Source organism: Mirounga leonina, unplaced genomic scaffold (genome assembly GCF_011800145.1).
Source record: "Mirounga leonina isolate KUSES-001 unplaced genomic scaffold, KU_Mleo_1.0 Mir_101664, whole genome shotgun sequence".
Lineage (NCBI taxonomy): Eukaryota > Metazoa > Chordata > Mammalia > Carnivora > Phocidae > Mirounga > Mirounga leonina.
In genome coordinates this window covers 7604614-7625294 of record NW_023270175.1, presented here as the reverse complement: position 1 = coordinate 7625294, position 20681 = coordinate 7604614, and the positions used below count along the sequence as shown (strand labels likewise).

General features: G+C 37.8%; 1 protein-coding gene across 3 annotated transcripts in view; it reads left to right on the top strand.

Annotated features, from left to right (window-relative positions):
• LRCH2 (leucine rich repeats and calponin homology domain containing 2) overlaps positions 1-20681 on the top strand; it is a 100581-nt gene that overhangs the window by 15124 nt on the left and 64776 nt on the right. For all 3 annotated transcript variants that reach the window (XM_035007446.1, XM_035007436.1, XM_035007427.1), the window contains exons 2-3: positions 14665-14809; positions 19769-19895. In XM_035007446.1, coding sequence (XP_034863337.1) covers positions 14665-14809; positions 19769-19895 — 272 coding nt within the window. The remainder of the gene's footprint in view (positions 1-14664; positions 14810-19768; positions 19896-20681) is intronic.

Below are 20681 nucleotides of genomic sequence, written 5' to 3'. Positions count from 1 at the left end.
TCTCCAGTCAGATTGGACTTCTCATTGTCTCCCTGATTTTGTCTTCATTGCTTTATTTTTATTTAAAAAAGGGAAAAAACTATTAGAAAAAAGAAATTTATTATTGCTTCATAAGCAGAGATATGATTATTAAAGTTGAACTGTTGCAGATTAGCTATAGTTTTTTTTTAAAGTTTATTTATTTTTTTAGTAATCTCTATACTCAGTGTGGGGCTTGAACTCACAACCCTGTGATCAAGAGTCATGCACTTCCAACTGAGCCAGCCAGGCACCCTCCCCTTTTTAAAGTTTATTTTAGCTGTAGTTTTTGTATATTGTTATATTGTACCATTGGATATGTTTTTATTTTAGAATAGTTGACTTTATTTATTTATTTATTTATTTATTTATTTATTTATTGTAGACTCTGTGCCCAACATGGGGCTTGGACTCATAACCCTGAGATCAGGAGTTGCATATTCTACCAGCTGAGTCAGCCAGGTGCTCTGCAGAATAGTTGACTGCTTTTAAATATTTAGGTTAACTAATAAAATTGATTTTTGAGTAATGTTTATAACATTAACATTAGATAATATGTTTGGCATTGAAAATATTAAATTATAAAATGTTTTGAGGATTAATATGTTGGTTTAACAAATTCTATTTTGAAAATTATATTTGTAGATGAAGTCCAGGAAAAACTGGGAGATGAATGTACGTTTTTTTGATTAGGTTTAGCAGTTTTTTTGATAGTATAGGTCTAAATTGTTTGAAATTGTATTTTTGCATGTCTTGGTCTAGTTTTCTCTTATCACATTAGTCTGCTGTCTTCCATTTGCCTTAGTCAGAGCTAAGATCTACTACTTCGAGTTGCAAAGTTTATCATCCTCAGTAGGATCAGAGCTTAAAGGTCCTCTTAAACAACTCTTCATATGTTCACTGCTTCTCTTGTAAAAAGCCTCATCACCTCATGGCTGAATTTTCTCAACATGTATATATTTAATGTTGCCATAAAAGTCTTCCCATTATAGTCTATTGTATAGTCTTCTTCCAAATTGTTCTTCCTGAGTCTTCCTTATGCCACTGTTCCACTGAAGAAAAATATTTTATAACATGATTTTTTAGGACTGCCTAATAGTTTATTTTGTGAAAGTACCATATTTTATTTAACCATTCTTCTATTGTTAGATGTTTAAGTTCCTATTTAATATGAGTATACAGCCAGGTGCAATTGTATTCCTGGCTTTAAATTGCTTCCCCCAGGGTGCCTGGGTGGCTCAGTCAGTTAAGCGTCGGACTCTTGATTTCAGCTTAGGTCATGATCTCAGGGTTGCGAGATGGAGCCCCGCTTTGGGCTTTGCACTGGGCTTGGAGCCTGCTTCAGAGTCTCTTTCTCCCCCTCCTCCCCATAAGCGCTCTCTTTCTCGCTCTCTCAATACATACCTACCTACATACATACATAAATTGCCTCCCCCAAGAGGAATTTAAACTCTTTGTGGGCAGATACAGAAATTCCCTGTAGTGTTTGGTTCAGTGTTGTGCCTCTCTGCAACGGTTGATCGTGAATGCGTGTCAAATTTCTGAACTTCAAATTATGGGAAGGAACATGACATGGTATATTCTTTTATACACTGACTTCTTGTTCTGTTTGAGCATAAACTAGTGGAATGGCTCTGCCATGGTACCTTGGTGATCTTGCACATTTCCACATAGTCTGCATGGGCCAGGCTCAACCACACTCTGACCCAAATCTTGGGGGAAGACTCTATGATCCTCCCTGGTACACAGCAAAATGGACAGATGACGTGAGGTCATTTCTTACCCACCTCCCTATCTTGTGGGAGGCTCCTGCAAGACGGTTTATTATTTTCTTCTGTCATCCTGGGAAGACATGGGACTTTCGGGTATAGCTGTGAGTATAAAATTGCAGAGCTGCCATCTAGAGTTAACCCCTCAAAAACAGAGCAACCCACCATGCATGTTGTCTGTCATTTGGTCCCTCCCTCCAGTTTGGTTTTGTCCTGTAGGACCGGAGACACAGGGAACTGACACCATAGTGATCATGCTTTCTCTGTTAGTAATAAACTCTCTGAACCCACTCGGTCTTACTGGGAGCTGCCGGTGCGCTGCTCTGTAGGGGCTGCTTAACCACTTAACACAAATTAATGGAGTTTTCTTTGGCCTGGTTTGTGGAATTTGCCATTACTTTGTAATTAGTTTACTATAACTTGCTTTTAATTTCAGCATCCAATATTTAGTGCTTTGTTGTTAAACAGCTCAAGTAAGGATGATCCTTGCTCTCTAAATACAGTATTTCTTTTAAGGAGCACAGTAGACTGCCTGTAAAATTCATCATAATCTGGATTCATCAAAGATGAAGCAGTTAGTTTTATTTAGCATGGTAGCTTTCCCTCAGGGTTTTTTTTTTTTTTTTTTTTTAACCCTCCTCAAAGACTGCTTTTTTTAAAGTAAGCTCTACGCCCAATGTGGGGCTTAGAATCAAGACCCCAAGATCAGGAGTTGCATGCTCTACCAACTGAGCCAGCCAGGCGACCCCCACTGACTCCCCCCCGCCCCACTTTTTTAAGGACTACTTTTTTTTTTTTTAAAGATTTTATTTATTTATTTGACAGAGAGAGACACAGCGAGAGAGGGAACACAAGCAGGGGAAGTGGGAGAGGGAGAAGCAGGCTTCCTGCCGAGCCGGGAGCCCGATGCTGGGCTCGATCCCAGGACCCTGGGATCATGACCTGAGCCGAAGGCAGACCCCTAACAACTGAGCCACCCAGGCATCCCTTAAGGACTACTTTTGTTTTGGAGTCCTACTAGAGTTATCCTGGGGAGTCAGTTTGATGCAGACTGTTCTCATACTACTTAAGATTTTTCTTTTCTCAGGCAGTAGGAAGCTGCTAAGGTGTCTTAATTAAGGCAAATAAAAAGTATACTGTATAAACAGATTCACTTGATTTTCAGTGGCTAGTTGATCTTGACCTAGGCAGGAGGAGCCTCAATGTCATATTAATTATGCATCAATTCATATGTCTTGGAGGTGGTGAAGATGATAATGTTTTACCATTACTTACTTCACTAATCAGACTTAAAACAATTCATATTTTACAGTTTTTGGGTTTTGCTTTAAGAAAATAATTTGCATGAAAGCATGATTTTGACATTAAAAGTTTCATGCTTTCCTGGTAATTTGCATTTTAAAAATTATGACATATAGTAGAATGTCAATATAACATGACTCAGCATAGTGATAGATGTTTGGTAGCAGGTTGTGGTAGCAGGACCGAGTTGTGCCCCATGAAAATGAAAATGATTATAGGGGCGCCTGGGTGGCTGTTGGTTAAACAACTGCCTTCGGCTCAGGTCATGATCCTGGAGTCCCAGGACTGAGTCCCACATCGGGCTCCCTGCTCATCAGGGAGTCTGCTTCTCCCTCTGACCCTACCCCCCATGCTCTTTCTCTCATTCTCTCTCTCTCAAATAAATAAATAAAATCTTAAAAAAAAAAAGAATGATTATATATAATACAACCTTACCACGCCTGTAACTCTTTGCACATACCATTTTTATGAGTGGAATGTGTATGGTTAGAATTCAGTTTACCTTGTGAAATATAATACCTTTAAAATAGTATAATATTGTGTTTTTCTTATAACAGAAGCAATGCTTGCTTATTGTAAAAAACTTGGGAAATAAAAGCAATACAGAAGAAAATACAAAATACTCCTCATTCCACCAACCTTGAATAAATATTAACATTTTGGTCTATTTCCTTCATACTTCCACACTCATCACCTTTATATGTGTATGAGTGAATGTATGAAGTATACTTTCTAAAAATGTACATTTTAATTTTTTAAATTTAATTTATTTATTTTTAAGATTTTATTCCTTTGAGAGAGAGAGAGAGGCAGGCAGGCAGAGACAGAGAGAGAAGCAGACTCCCTGCTGAGCAGGGAGCCCAATGCGGGACTCGATCCCAGGACCCTGGGATCATGACTTGAGCTGAAAGCAGACGCTTAACTGACTGAGCCACCCAGGTACCCTAAAAATGTACATTTTTCAAGGAAACAATTGGTTCATACTGTGTATATAGTTTGATATTTAAAATGTTCTAGTTATTGGGGTGCCTGGGTGGCTCAGGCAGTTGTGTCTGACTCTTGATTTTAGCTCAGGTCTTGACCTCAGGGTTGTGAGGTCAAGCCCTGTGTTGGACTCTGCGCTGCTGTGAGCATTCTTATATTCATATTAAGGAATCAAATCTGTAATAGCATTTTTAAAAAAGATTTTATTTATTTGAGAGAGAGAGAGCACATGAGCAGGGCGAATGGCAGAGGAAGAGAGAGAAGCAGACTCCCCACTGAGCAGGGAGCCAGATGCAGGGCTTGATCCCAGGACCGGGATCATGACCTGAGCTGAAGGCATACGCTTAACCGACTGAGCCACTGAGGCGCCCCTATAATAGCATTTTTTTTTTAAGATTTTTTTTTTATTTATTTGACAGAGAGAGACACAGTGAGAGAGGGAATATAAGCAGGAGGGGTGGGAGAGGGAGAAACAGGCCTCCCGCCGAGCAGGGAGCCCGATGTGGGACTCGATCCCAGGACTCTGAGATCATGACCTGAGCCGAAGGCAGACGCTTAACCACTGAGCCACCCAGGCGCCCCCTATAATAGCATTTTTAAAGGCTGCAAGATATTCCATTTTAGGATATAGTATATTTTATCTAGCCTTTACCTATTGTTGGGCATTTAAGTTGTTTCTAATTTTCTACTGTTTTAAATAATCCTTAAATGTACATAATTTCTTATGTTTATTTGGTTTCAGAAATTGCTAGAGATTGATTTCTTGGATCAGTAGGTATGAACATTTTTCAGAAGCTTGATTCATATTGTCACATTGCTTTCTAGACAGGTTACTTCATTTTGAAATCACATCAGTGGTGTATGGAAGTGCCTTGCCAACACAGAGTAATACCTTTAAAAACCTTTAAATTTGATGAGTGAGTTATGGTATCTTATTCTTTGCATTTCTTTTGATTGACAGTGAGGTTGAACATATTTTCATGTACATCCTGGTCGTTGATAATTTTCATTTTTGCATCTGTTTATGTCCTTGGTGCAGGTTTTACCTATGAGCTGTTGGTATCATTTTGCTTTTTGACAGACTGTAGTTTTCCTTTCTTTTTATGTCACTAAATCTAGAAATCTTTTCATTTGTGAATTATTCCTTTATTGAAGGCTTGGAAAGTCCTTCCCCATTCTAATATTAAGTGAGTATTCTCTAAATTGTTTTTCTAGTTTTTTATGGTTCATTTTTGTTTATCATTTTCCTCCATCTGGAATTTATTTTAGTAAAAGTTATGTGATGAGGCTATAACATTTGTCTTTTGAAAATAAAAGTTTTCCAAGAACCATTTAATAAATAATACTGCATGGATTCATAACGCCAAATTTACAGCATAGTAAGTCTTGTAAGGGTTGAAGTGTAATGTCGTTTTTAAGCATGACTTTGATGTTTGCATGTCATTGCACAGTTAATTAGTCATTATTTCTTGGCAAAATTAAAACACTGCAGAATTTCTTACAGATACCTGCATAGAGCTGCCCCCTCCTTTTTTTTTTTTTTTTTTTAAATAAAGTCCTATCCTACCACGTGGTTTAATAGTTGTATGACTCACAGTTCTTTTCTCACTGAGCATGTATGTAATCTGTCCTCTGGTTAGCAGCTGTGGTTTCTTTCTCCTTGCAGCATCTGTTTTTGTTTGCATCCTTGCTTCTCAAAGTGCCTGTGCTCAAAAAGAGCTTTCCAGTATTGGTTGCTGTAGGCCAGTGAGGTCTGCTTGTTATTGTTTCTCATAATAGTTGGCTTTAAAGCATTTTCCTTTCATTTTTTTCAAATATCTACTGACCCTTTTTTTCTCTCCACTGTACTTACGGTTAATATTTTAACTCACCATGGAGTAGCTCAGAAATTCTGTTACCTATAGGTCTTACTCATGCAACAAGGCTTCAGAGTTATAGATGGACTTTTCCTTATCTTGTCCTGAATGACAGCATATCACCCTTCTAGGGAATACTGAATCAAGAAATCACCTGTCTTTGCAGAGGGCATCTGTTGAAAGCAGATGCCAGAGCCATGGGGTTGTCATTTCCCATCAGACTCCAACATCATAGTTTCTAGTACTTCAAAGACACTCTCCATTCTTGAATCGACAAACAGCTGTGGTGCCTCCTGTTTTCTTGTTGCTTTTGTTTCTAGTCCTGACATTTTTTAGATGGAAAAATAGATAAGGAAACATTAATATTTGAGAGCATATTAATGAGATTTTACATACTGTAAATGCTTACATTTGAGTAATATCAGTTACTAAAGAGCACAGAAAATTTAATTTTTAAAATTTTTATATTGGGAAATATGCTTTTGAGTTGGTTGATTTTATCCACTCTCTAAAGACATATAATTCTGGTATATATTTTCCATGTCATAAGAACTGAAGATAATAATCAATTTCTCTCATTTTATTTTATACCTTTATGAATATATATATATCATTATGTGCAAGTTGATAATTTTCCCTTCATTTCTATTGCTTACTTCTAGGGATTTTTAGGTTGTTGTAGAATATTTACTCACATCTAATAGCTCTGAGACAGTGAGGAATAGTAATTGATTCTAGCAATGTTTCATAGGTAGTAATCAGTAGAATCAGAATAGAGTTCAGATCCAGTTTACTGCTCATCTGCCAAAGAACAGTTACCCTTCCTTTTTCATTCCACCAGTCTTTGTGTGAACTTCATGATATACCCCAAGGATGATGCAGTATTGGTCCCACCACAACAGCTTTGTAAAAATTACAATTTTAGTAGAAGTAAGTGGGAGTGATTCTTTTTGCATAGTTTCTTTCACTGAAGTGTTATTGTCTGTATTGTATTTGGTGCTAGAGTGAAACAATAATTGGGATTGCTTAGGGTTGGTGTCTGAGTGGGCTTTTTACAAACATAACACCTACTACCCAATTCATAGTGCTTAATAGAATTTTGTTTGAATAAATGAGTCCAGTCAGAATGCTGCCCAGGAAATAAGGAGAATGGGGCTTGGAAGGTGAAGATCAGGATTTGCCTGCCTCTATCACAGACAATAAGTCCAGGACTACAGAGAATGTGACCATTAAGGTAATTATTTTCCCTTGTATATTCTCTGCGGTAGGCTGCAACTTCTAATCCCTGCTTGATAAGGAATGTACATGGTACTATTGGGAGATAATTTTCCATGGGCTTCATGTTTCTGCACATCTTGTGAATGAGGCACTAATTGCTCTTTGTTCAGGACTGAATTTGGGAAGAATAAGATAGTTTCTCTCTGCAGAGCAAAGGACAGTCATGCTTACTGTCTAGTAAACTAAAGATAATGTCTCCCTTTGAACAAAGTGCATGCTGGCTTATTGTCTATTATAAAAGATTTGGGTTCCCCTAGGTTAGAGTTCATCTCCTATAATGCAATGTACTATGTGGGTAAACATTCATCTGTACCCATCTCTGTTACCCCTGTGGGATTTGGAAGGCCAGGGGAACTGATAAAAATATGCTGCTTTTGCCACTTGCTATGCTGTGAGTAATAAAGTCCTTTGTCTATCACACAGGAATCTCATGCCTTCTGCCAGCATCCATACAACTGTGTCAGGCTAACTTGTTGGCTTACAAGTAGGGTAAAGTCTCCGATATTTCAGAGTTTTTGGCAGGTACTGAGGACAGTGGTTTTGCCTATAAGATGTTACTTCCCTTTTGAAGAAACTTGTTTATTTTTCTTTAATCCTTGTTTATTGTAATCCTTGTTTATTGAATTGGTTAAAAATACTGAAAAATTAATAAGGGTCCACTCTTTAAGGAGCCAAGAAAACTATGTGTTGGCCCAGACGAAACGGTTCTGGTTGGTAAATGAGGAACAGCTGAGAGCTATAAATAGTGTTCATTATTTTCTTAATTAAAAATTGGACTTAAAGTAAGGTTTATGTTCTGCTTTCTATTGCAAGAAGCAACCTAAGATATGAATGTGACAAGGAGACTGAGAATCTCTCTGACCCTGCTTTGTGATTCCAGTGGAACAGAATATTTGTAATCTGGGACAGGAAGTCACAATAGTGTGTTGGAGGAGTGGAAAAGCACACATAGAACATGGGCTTTGAAGTAACATCTCAGTTTGGAACCCTGGTGCTGTCAGTTATTACTGGTTTTTTAACACTGGGCATGCTATTCAATCTGTCTTTGATTCATATATATAATGTGGAATAATAGCTACCTCATAAGGGTGTTATGAGGATTAGACATAATTATGCAAAGCCCATAGCATGTGATCTAGCATACGTGGTGTGTGTGGGAGGGGGCAGAGAGAGACAGAGAGAAGTAGAAATAGTCACCCCAGTTCCGCTTAGGTTATTGTTGTGAATTTAGAGTTCTCATTTCAAATTATTTCTCCACTTAACCCTCATGTTTCTTAAAAAAAAAAAAATTTTTATTAAGTAAACTCTACCCCCAATGTGGAGCTTGAACTCATGACTCTGAGATCAAGAGTCCTATGCTCTACTGACTGAACCAGCCAGGTGCCTGCCCCTCATGTTCCCTTAAGCACAAAATTCTTTTTTTTTTTTTTAAGATTTTATTTATTCATTTGAGAGGGAGAGAGAGACAGAGAGAGAGAGAGCACAAGCAAGGGGAGAGGCAGAGGAAGAAGGAGAAGCAGACTCCCCGCTGAGCTGGGAGCCCAATGTTGGGCTCAGTCCCAGACCCCAGGATCATGACCTGAGCTGAAGGCAGACACCTAACCATCTGAACCACCCAGGTGCCCCAAGCAGAAAATTCTGTGACGATATCTCTGTTACTGATGAGGATGTGTTCCAGCAACATACTTCATTATTAGGAATTTTTCCAGAGGTAGAAATGTGTCAGATTTTCAAACATTATCTAAGATGTTTTTTTTAATAAGAGGGACTATAGCAATCTATATCATTAAATATCACCTAAAGAAGACTCATGCATCTTAGTTTAAGTTACAACAATTTGTGACAAAAACTGTACACTCTTTTGTACGTGGAATAAAATAAAACTATAATTAGTATAATTAATATAGTGTAACTGTATAATTTCTGAAAGTCATTTTCTATACCTGCCTTGGCAGAAATGCTAGCCAGTGAGCCAGGAATTGCACTGGGTGGCATATGGACCCGTCTGTGGCTCTTGGGGCTGCAGCTTGGGAGGCAGCAAACAGATTTCCATTCCATCTGACTCCCCTCCTTCCTTTCCCTAGCTTCCTTGACCGCTGAAGCTCAAGAGTGATACAGAACAGAATTTAGATCAGATTATTTAAAATGATCTATTAACATCTTTAAAAGCCTCCTAGCAGTTTCACAAGGAGAGTTTTGAAGGAAGGCAGGAAACAGTACACAGCAGTCTGTCTGCTGTTGAGTTTTTGCCAATACTGCTTGATAGGATTTATGATTAAAGCAAGACAAAAGAAAAATAATTCAGTGGTTATAAAGGTGCTTATTGCCAAGGATACTAATGAACTGAGATATAACCTTACTGCTTAAGAGAAAAAAAATATACAGCTATTTAATTTAAAAGACTTTGCAGCCATTCTCTCATTGATTCTGATAAACTGTTTTTATGAGAAGTGTGTTAGGTTCCTGTGTCTGCTGTAACAAATTACCACAAACTTGGTGGTTCAAAACAACAGAAGTTTATTTTTTTTACAGTTCTGGAGACCAGACTATGAAACGAGTCTTAATGGGGTTAAAATCAAGTTTCAGCAGCACTGTTTGCCCTCCAGAGGCTCTGCGGGAGAATTCTTTCCTTTTTGCAGCTTCAGGCACCTGCTGACATTCTCGGCTGCATCACACTCCAGTGTGTCCTCCACCTTCACCATGACCAGAATTCTCCTCAGTGTGTCTGTCTAACCTCCCTCTGCCTTCCTCTTGTAAGCATATGTGCGATAGCAGGTAGGGCCCACCTGGGTCATTCAGGATAATCTCCTCAACACAAGATTCTTAATTATATCTGCACAATTTTACCATATAAGCCAACATTCACAGGAATTAGGACCTGATATCTTTGAGGGCCACCATTCAACTCACTTCAGGAAGATAAGGAACAAATTTTCATTTTCTCTTTTTCTGTGTGTGGGAAAGGTGAAACCTCTTTAGAATTGTCTTTTCACAAGTCCTGCTTGTCCCCAAAGAAGGCAGGCGTTAAGGCTGTTGTGAAATGAATGTTGCCATAAGGAATAAATTAACAGTGTGTTTTCTCTTCTTTAGATGGAACCATATTAAATACAATACCAATTTTGCATGTTTTTCTTGAGTATAATATGTTCGTTACCAGTCCTATTATTCTAGTTGCCCTAGTGTACATGTTAATTAAATTATTTTTAATGTAAAAATTCCTTTTTGTTTAATTGTACATCACAAGATAAAAAATTTGAAAGTTTAAATTTTATCCATCATATCTATATAGACGTTAATTTTCACTTTTTTGAAGGAAAATATGAGATGCTGTTAGTGTGAGATACTTTAAGAAATTAAGATACAGAATGTTTTATATTATTCCCTATCTTTCTTTCCATGGTTGTATTTTTCTTTTGGCACTGTTATTCTGTTTACCCAATTCTTAGAAAGGATGTTTGTACAGATTTAAAATCTGAAAAATCCTAGAACAAGATTTCCTTAATTAAGAGCTTTATAATAGCTTGAGTTTTAATTTTGAGTTTATTATGCTTTATTTGATTTCACTCAGTTAAGTTAGAATAATAATGAATTGTAATTTTTTTTTTAAAGATTTTATTTATTTATTCATGAGAGAGAGAGAGAGAGAGAGAGAGAGGCAGAGGGAGAAGCAGGCTCCCAAGGAGCAGGGAGCCTGATGTGGGACTCGATCCCAGGACCCTGGGATCATGACCTGAGCCGAAGGCAGACGCTTAACCATCTGAGCCACCCAGGCGCCCCTAATTAATTGTAATTTTAAGTGGTGTTTATTAAGTAAATATATTAGCTCATCCAGAAAATAGTTTATTATTGCAAATTTAATTAAATTCCCTAGGGGACCTCATAATATTACTTGGTAATTTAACTAAATAATCTTTTTTTAGAGGGGAAAGAACATAAAGCCTCACACAATAATATGTAAGTTACTAAAATAATGTGTTCATAGTATTTAAATTATTTTATTAAAATCACTGTTATTAATACTGATATTTTGGCTTTTTTTATATTGTCAAGAAATAAATTGTACACTCATTTTATTTCTGTTTGGGGCTACAGTTATGCATCACATCAACAATTAGCTTGTCTGCTGATACAACAAATCAAGAATAGGATTATGATTTCTTTTACCTTGTACCTGAACAAATAGTAATTTTGATTTTTTTTTTCCCATCACTGCTTTAAACATTCTTTGTATGGTTATCGTGCTTTCTCTTGACCATTATTTTCAGTCTTCTCTGCTTGCTTTTTTCCCCCTCGACTCAGCTTGTAAATATTGGCTGTCCTGATGGCCCATTCTTGAACTCTTTCCAACTCAGTACTCTGATGTAAGGTGATGTCTTCCATTTCTATGACTTTATAGTACTAACCATATTCCCACAACTTTCAATTTTATATATCCATCCCAGACCTCATGTCTGAGATCTATAATCATCTGACTGATCCCTCCATTGGCTCTCTTTCAGATATCTCACGTTATACAAATAGAAAATTGAATCTTTGATTCTAACCTCTGCTTCAAAAAACAAAATAAAACTCCCACCAGGAACAGCAACAAAAACAAAAATCTTGTTCTACCCCCACCTCTTTTATTAAATAGCCTCTTATCCCACGTAGACAGTCGCTTGCCCAGTCTCTAAGTACTAATATGAAAATATATTTCAAATTCTAATTTTCTTATCCTTATTCTTGCAACCTTAATTTAAGCTACCATCATCTATCTCTAGGACCACTGTATTATTTATGGGTCTATAATGCTAGCTATTATACAGAATAATGAACTGGGCATAATTTTTATTTTAGGATTTCAGATTAATTGTAAACAAGTAATTTTCAACTCCTAGGATTCTGAAGTTACAAGAGTAAGAGGTAAAACCCTAAATGTAAAAGAAACATCCTAAACTTAAAAAAAAATAATGATTTAATTTTTCCTCCTCAGTAGAACTGCATGATTCTTGGGTGTCCAGAGGAGGTAAGCCAGCATATTGAGAAACTTCTGTTTCAAGTTCAGATTTTGGTTGCTAGTAATTCTGTCTGTCCTTTTATTTAGTCATTTAGAATCTTATGGTGGTAGGAAGATGAATCCAAATTAATTCTCAAATAATCATAACTAATGTTTTCTTTTGTCTATTATAAAATTTTACATTAGGTGAGTGTGTGTTTTTTTAAATTTTTTATTGTTATGTTAATCACCATACATTACATCATTAGTTTTAGATGTAGTGTTCCATGATTCATTGTTTGTGCATAACACCCGGTGCTCCATGCAGAACATGCCCTCTTTAATACCCATCACCAGGCTAACCCATCCTCCCACCCCCTTCCCCTCTAGAACCCTCAGTTTGTTTTTCAGAGTCCATCGTCTCTCATGGTTCGAGGTGAGTGTGTGTTTATACACACACACACACACAAACATATATTAATACATGTATATTAATATTCTGAATAGGGAATTTACTATATTGCTGAGTAAATAGGTCTCATCTCTCAGAGTGAGGAAGTTAAGCATTGGTAGGAGGCTGTTCTTAGGGCAGAACACATGCTGAATGATGTATGGTGGGTTAAGGTACACCATAGATGTTCTTCCTGACAGAGATAAATAATATTCTTATTTTTTAACCAAATAAGTATAATGAATTAATGTTAGCAAAGTATATTTCTAAAATGAGGTAGCAGTGGTTCTCAACAGGTTGTAGGGGGGTTTGAACCCCAGGGAACATTTTTTGGCTGCCATGATAAAGGGTTTTAATGGCATCTGGTGGGTAAATGCCAGGGATGCTGCTAAATATCCTATAGTACCCAGGATAGCCCCACACAACAAATCGTCATAGAGCCCAAAAGGTCAATAGTGCTTGTTAAGAAACTCTTTTAGGGGATTTTTTTTTTTTCAACCTGCCACATACTTGTCCTAAGTATTTTTCAAAATTTCATTTAACCTTTAAAAGAGGTGTAATGGTTATAATAATAATTCCATGACTTTATTTTTGTGAAAACTGGAATGGAAGTATATTTGTGTGTACTTGAAATAATTTAGGTGAGGAAGGAATCGAGAATGAATATCAGGTTTTTGGCTTGCATAGTTCAACAGGAGGATGTTGATGACATTATCTGAGATAAGAGAAACAGATGAGTGGAAGAAGATCTTCAGTTTAGATTTTAGAGAATTTGTACAGATTTTGTAGAATTTGAGGTGCCTGAGAGATATCAAGAGAAGTTCTGAAGATCAGAACATAGGTGTTCAGACATAGCTTTAATTTGAAATTTGTTGGCATATAAATATAATTTAACCTTGGGATTGGATGAAATCACCCACTAAAGTGTATATCTTAAGAAGGAGAGGGTACCTTGTCACAGCTCTTTGGAACGTCGACATTCACAATACAGGTAGGGGAAAATCTAGCAAGAGACTAAGAAGTAGCCAGAGAGATAATAAGTGATGCAGAAGTGTAATCTCCCAAGCCAAGAGAAGGGAAATGTTTCCAGGTAGATGAGTTGGTATTGATATGGAGGCTGTTGGTGACCTAGGTGGGCATGAAAGTGAATAGAAACCCCAATTACAGTGGGTTGAGAAGTCCATGGTAAGTAAGAAATTTAGTTGGGGGTTGTAGGTTTATGTAGGTTTGGCTGTGAAGGAGGAAGAGGTAGAGGGGGATGTGGGACCTGGGGAGGATTTTTTGTGTTTTTGAAAAGATCAGAGAGAATTCCTTATTGGTATTTTAAAAGATAAATTCTAAAGATATTGAAGCATATCAAGTACAATTTGTTAATAAACAAGGTTTAAATGAGTATATTTCTTTTTTTTTTTTTTTTAAGGTTTCATTTATTTACTTGAGACAGGGTGAGTGAGAGAGAGCACAAGCCAGGGGAGGGGCAGAGGGAGAGGGAGGAGCACTCTCCGCTGAACAGGGAGCCTGATGTGGGATCATGACCTAAGCTGAAGGCAGACACTTAACCGACGGAGCCACCCAGGCACCCTAAACGAGTATATTTCTATATGATTTTTTTGCCTCCACGATCATGTTGGATAATATTTTATAATATATATTTGCAAAAGACTTTATTTATTTGAGAGAGAAAGAGAAAGAGCAGAGGGAGGAGGAGAGGGAGAGGGACAAGCAGACTCTGGCTCGATCTCAGGACCCTAAGATCATGACCTGAGCTGAAATCAATAGTTGGATGCTTAACTGGCTGGGCCACCCAGGTGCCCCAATATTTTATAGTATTTTACATATGGGGCTTGAACTCATAATACTGAGATCAAGAATTACATGCTCTACCAACTGAGCCTGCCAGGTGCCCCATATTTTATAATATTTTAAATAGTTGCTTAGATGCTAAGTGATTCAGGAAGTATGAAAATAGTTCTGTTATTTATAATAGATACGGTATATGTTTGGCAGTCAAATATTACTTTTCTTTTTCAGATCTTTCAAGAAATCGTTTTACAGAAATTCCTTCTGATGTCTGGTTATTTGCCCCTCTTGAGACATTAAATTTATATCATAATTGCATCAAAACCATTCCTGAAGCCATTAAAAACCTGCAGATGTTAACATACCTTAACATTAGGTAAGGAAACATTTTTTGGTAGATTTTGTTTTTTATTACAGTTCTAATCCTTTTTAGTAACAAAGGAATATGTTTGGTTTGGCTATGTAACCTATATTTATCTCAACTGTATCTTATTTGTATTTGTTATATGTTCACATTACTTTATAAGTGTTTGGTCTTGTTGAGAGCAGTGCTTCTCATCCCAGCCTTTAATCTGCACAGGAGTCACCTGGGGATTAAAACATCTGATTACATAGCTCTGCAGTGGGGCCTGCATTTCTCACAAGCCCCCTGGTAATGCCAGTGCCTGCTGGTCCTTATCACTTTGAGTAGCAAGGCTTTATTTAGATCAGAAATGTTTTACTGAAATCATAGCACCCACAATGCAGATTTATATATATGCATTTTCAGTTAAAGTGAAACATTATAAAGAAACAGTTCTTCAGCTATATTGTTCACTCTTGTGAGTTCTTGCTACTTTAAGGATGGATAGGTTGGGATGGGAGTGTTGGAATGTTAAGAAGTAGATGACAGTTGGTGTTAATACTTAATAGATGCTTACTATGTGCCAGACAATGTTACAAATACCTTATCCATATTACCTCATCTCCTCTTCACAACAGCATTTTGAGAGGTACTATTTTTTTTTAAAGATTTTATTTATTTATTTGAGAGAGAGAGAGAGAGAGTGGGGAGGGGCAGAAGGAGAGAAGCACACTCCCTCCTGAGCAGGGAGCCCGATGCAATGCAATGCGCTGTGATGTGGGGCTTGATCCCAGGACCCTGAGATCATGACCTGAGCTGAAGGCAGACGCTTAACCGACTGAGCCACCCAGACACCCCAAGAGAGGTACTATTTTATCCCTGCATTACAGATGAGGAAACTGAAGCACAGAGAGTAACTACATGCCCAAAGTCATATGTGTTGTGTATGTGTACACATATATAGACACACACACAGACACACATACATATATATGCTATATATATACAGCAAGTGGTAGAGCCAAGATTCGGATCAAAGCAGTATGGCTGTAGAACTCTCGTTCTTAGCTATTAACCTCTATTTATAACAGCCAACATTTGATAAGTATAAGAAGAAAATTGTCCTGGGGCACCTGGGTGGCTCAGTTGGTTAAGCGACTGCCTTCAGATCGGGTCATGATCTCAGGGTCCTGGGATCGAGCCCCGCATTGGGCTCCCTGCTTGGCGGGGAGCCTGCTTCTCCCTCTCCCACTCCCCCTGCTCGTGTTCCCTCTCTCGCTGTCTCTCTCTCTGTCACATGAATAAATAAAATCTTTAAAAAAAATTGTCCTGTCAAATGAGTGACATTGAATGGAAACTGGTAAATTGTGACTTAGCTTAGAATCATTTTCGGGGCACCTGGTTGGCTCAGTTGGTGGAGTGTGTGACTCTTGATTTCTGAGTTGTGGGTTTGAGCGCCATGTTGGGTGTAGATTACTTAAAAAAATAAAATGTTAAAAAAAAGAATCAGGGGTGCCTGGGTGGCTCAGTCAGTTGGGCATCTGCCTTCGGCTCAGGTCATGATCCCAGGGTTTTGGGACCAAGCCCCCGGCTCTCTGCTCAGCGGGGAGCCTGCTTCTCCCTCTCCCTCTGCTTGCCGCTCCCCCTGCTTGTGTGCTCCCTTTCTCTCTGTCAAATAAATAAATAGTCTTTAAAAAAAAAATTTATTTATTTATTTATTTATTTTTCTTTAATTGTAAGAGATAATTTCTTCCCCCTTCTTAACAAAGTTACATGTCTAAATCCCCATACAGGGAGGTGGTAAATATAATTAACATATATAAATAATAATGCTCCTTTCTCACTGTGATACATTAATCCTATTGGTCTCCCCCAGTGGTGTCACCTGGCAGTACATACTATTTTAACTGAATGTTTATACCTTAAAATGTGTGAGAGGAAATTCCTTTCATAGATGTTAGTCATTTGGGTTGCTCTTTTCTCTAATTCTCTAATATCTCCTTGGCCTGGCTTGGGAGAGGTTTTGAGGCAAATCAGGCATTTTTAAGTTTTGTCTTTACTTCTGTTTCTCTTTGTTCTCTTACAGAAGAAAAGTGATTTGTCAAAAATTGAATTATATTTCTATAGTAATAGAAATGTATGGTAATCTTAAAATAGTTCTACTAAAACTTTCTCTGATTCTTTCCATTTTTGATCTTTATTTGTGTATTTTTAAAAAGATTTTTTTTTTTTTTTTTTTTACAAGAGAGTGAGCACGCGAGAGTGAGGGTGGGTGGCAGAGGGAGAAGCAGACTCCCCACTGAGCAGGGAGCCCAATGCCAGACTTGATCCCAGGACCCAGGGATCATGACCTGAGCTGAAGGCAGAGCTTAACTGACTGAGCCACCCAGGTGCTCCTGTTTTGATCTTTAAAAGTCGCCTTCTGATTTTTGTTTATAGTCACAAACATTTTTTTTTTTAAGATTTTATTTATTTAATTGACAGAGAGAGACACAGCGAGAGAGGGAACACAAGCAGGGGGAGTGGGAGAGGGAGAAGCAGGCTACCAGCTGAGCAGGGAGCCCAACGCGGGGCTCCATCCCAGGACCCTGGGATCACGACCTGAGCCGAAGGCAGACGCTTAACCGACTAAGCCACCCAGGCACCCCTAGTCACAAACATTTTTGAGCAAACTTTATTGAAATAACATTAGTCCTTGTTTTGACTTCCTTTGTCTCTGAAACATGGCAAAAAGGTGAAAATTAATCACTTCTTAGCTGTGTATAAAGAAATTCCATTCTGGAGAAAGCTGACTGTGCTAACTCAGTGAACCTGTTTCTTAAAGTAAGAAAATAGACCAATTGTTTTTTAAAGTAAGCTTTAGGCCCAACCTGGGGCTTGAACTCATGATCCCCAGATCAAAAGTCCCACGCTCTACTGACTGAGCCAGCCACGTGCCTCCCCCAAATAGGCCAATTTTTAAACTTTTTGGTCTGAAGGAGATTAGAATAAATTTGTATGTGCCATTATTTTTCCCACTTTATTTTTTATTTTGGTGAAAATATCTTGAGAAACTTGTAAGATGGTTTTTCAGCTCTCTCTTTCTGTGTAATACTCCCTTTTTCAGTAGAACTCTGCAAGAAGATCCTTGTGTGCTTCACACTGGCCACTTTCCCAAGGATCCTGTTTGATTCTGAAAGTGTCAAGGTTGTAACAAGCCCCTGGCATATTTGACATTCCAGTTCCCCGGGCCAGGATTACTGGTCTAGGGGCGTTTTTTTTTTTGGTAAAGTCGGTGCCTTGTGATTAAAGCCAGTCTAGTGTTTCTGGATGTCCTCTGCAGGCATAACATGGGGAGTTGAAAGGTCTTGATGTTCTTCCTTGGGGTAACACTAGGTTTTTGTTGCTGTGCGTGTTGCACAAAATGCTGGGTACAGATCTATAAATGCCACTTTGAGGGGTGCTTGGGTAGCTCAGTTGGTTAAGCATCAGCCTTCTGCTCAGGTCATGATCCCAGGGTCCTGGGATTGAGCCCCGCATTGGGCTCCCTGCTCAGCAAGAAGCCTGCTTCTCCCTCTTCCTCTGCCTGCCGCTCCCCTTGCTTGTGCTCTCTCTGTCAAATAAAATCTTTCAAAAAAAATAAATGCCCCTTTGAAAAACAGGAAAAATAACTTATTTTTATGAATACTTGATAGTATGTAAATGTAATGGTATACTTTATATTTTTTGGTGGGGGGATTGTCTTAGTCTGTTTGGGCTGCTATGACAGAATACCATGTATTGGGTGCCTTATAAACAGCAAACTTAGTTTTCACATTTCTGGAAGCTGAGATGTCCAAGATCAAATCACCGGCAGATTCGGTGTCTGGTTAAGGACCTGCTTCCTGGTTCATAGGCAGCCATTTTCTAGCTGTCCTCACATGGTAGACGGAGTAAGGGAGCTCTCTGAGGTATTTTTTACAAGGGCACTAAACCTGTTCATGAGGGCTCCACCCTTATGACCTAATCACCTCCCAAAGGCCCCACTTGCAAATATCACATTGAGGATTAGGTTTCAGCTTTATAAATTTGTGGGGTACACAAACATTGAGTCTACAGCAGGGATCATTTGGGTCAATCTATATTGGTATATAAATTTGACGCACAGTAGGTTGAGGGTAAGGACCCCAGAGCCATATTGCCCGGATTTGAATCCTGGCTCTCTTACTTACCAGCTGTGTGACTTTGAGCAGTTTGCCTAATCTCTTTTTGACTGATTCTTCCTCTGTAAAATGGGCATCATGATATGCTCTATTTTCCTGAAGTAGGTTGTTGTATTAGTGGAGTTAATTCATGTGAGGTACTCTGCACATGGCCTGACACATAGTAAGCAGTAAATGTTGGTTGTTGTTATATTTAAGTGTATCCACAGAGATATGAATTTTTTATCAACTTGGAACTGAGGTAAAGGTGTTAGTGGGCTGTTCTACCATAAACCCATAAGAAAAGGGAATGGGTTAGGGTTGCTACAAGTCTTTGAAGATGTAGTTCTATTAATTCTTTCATAGATTTGAACTTAGTGCATTCAAACTTATCTTTGGAACCTTTCCTTTGTTAGAGTCATGGAAGTATTGAATGCAATGAAATGATACCAGAGAACAAGGTTCTGGAATTTTCTAGCTCAGAAGAATGATTCTGGGTTTTGAGAACTGATGCTATCTAAGACAGTATCATAGGTAACAACACAGGCTTTGCAATCTTTTGTGACTGGGCAAGTCCCTTAGCCAGTTTTAACCTTTGTTCTCTTATTTGTATAATGGAGATAATAGTAGTGCCTGTCTTACGGGGTTAATGGGAGTATTAAATGAGATAGTACATTTAAGGATTTTAGTGCAATACAGAGTAAGCACTCATTAAATGATAGTCATTATTTGGTGAAAGCTTTTTATTTACTTTTGAGGTGATTTGTTCATCTCAACATAATGTGAGGGATTTCAGACATATCTCATAATGAGACTTTCTTATTCTTTTCAGTCGAAATCTTTTATCAACATTGCCAAAATACCTATTTGATCTTCCCCTTAAAGTTTTGGTCATCAGTAATAATAAACTTGTATCCATTCCAGAAGAAATTGGGAAGTTAAAAGACTTAATGGAATTGGTGAGTAAAATAGTTGCAATGATCGTGTATAATATATAATATACATAACACATACCTTTATATTTTGGAAGATTGCTCTTTATGAAATTTCAGTTTAATTTTTTTTTTAAAGAGTAACTTGGTATATGCTTATGTTCACCTTAGTAAAATTTTGATATACAATTGCTTATGTCTGATTTTAGCTCACAGCCACAATAAAAGCCTGGTTGTTCCTTAGTCCTAGTGAGGTCAGAAGGTTTGCTTATAAGTCTTAAGAAATGATTTTCAAACCAATAAACATTTTTTTAATTCATTTTGGGGACAGTAAAGGTCTTAGACCAGGAAAAGATTTTTTAAAGGTTTTACAGGACTACTATGAAAGCCTCAGAGAAGGGGGGATAAAGGAAGAGAGTACAATGCCTGCAAACAATAGAATGAACAAAATAACTCTTCCTCTCCTATATTCTCATGTGATTTTATAACACTTTTGGGACCAAGATAAATGGAGGGAGGCCATTATATACAATTAATTGTAGAAATATAGCATTAATTTAATTATCTTGAACAGAACATTTTAGGTATTAAATGATATTGAACTTTGAGAGAAACATATCCTCAAAGCATTGACCTATTTTCTCATCTTTCTGTTACTTCTGTAGGGGGACAAGGGCAGGTCACACCAAGATGGGCTACTTTGGCATGATTATTTTGAGTTGAAAGCAATCAAACCAACAGATTTAGGAAAAGCTCTTCACCTCCCCCTCAACTGCCTAAATTTACATTGGAAAGGAGAGCCTACACCAGGAA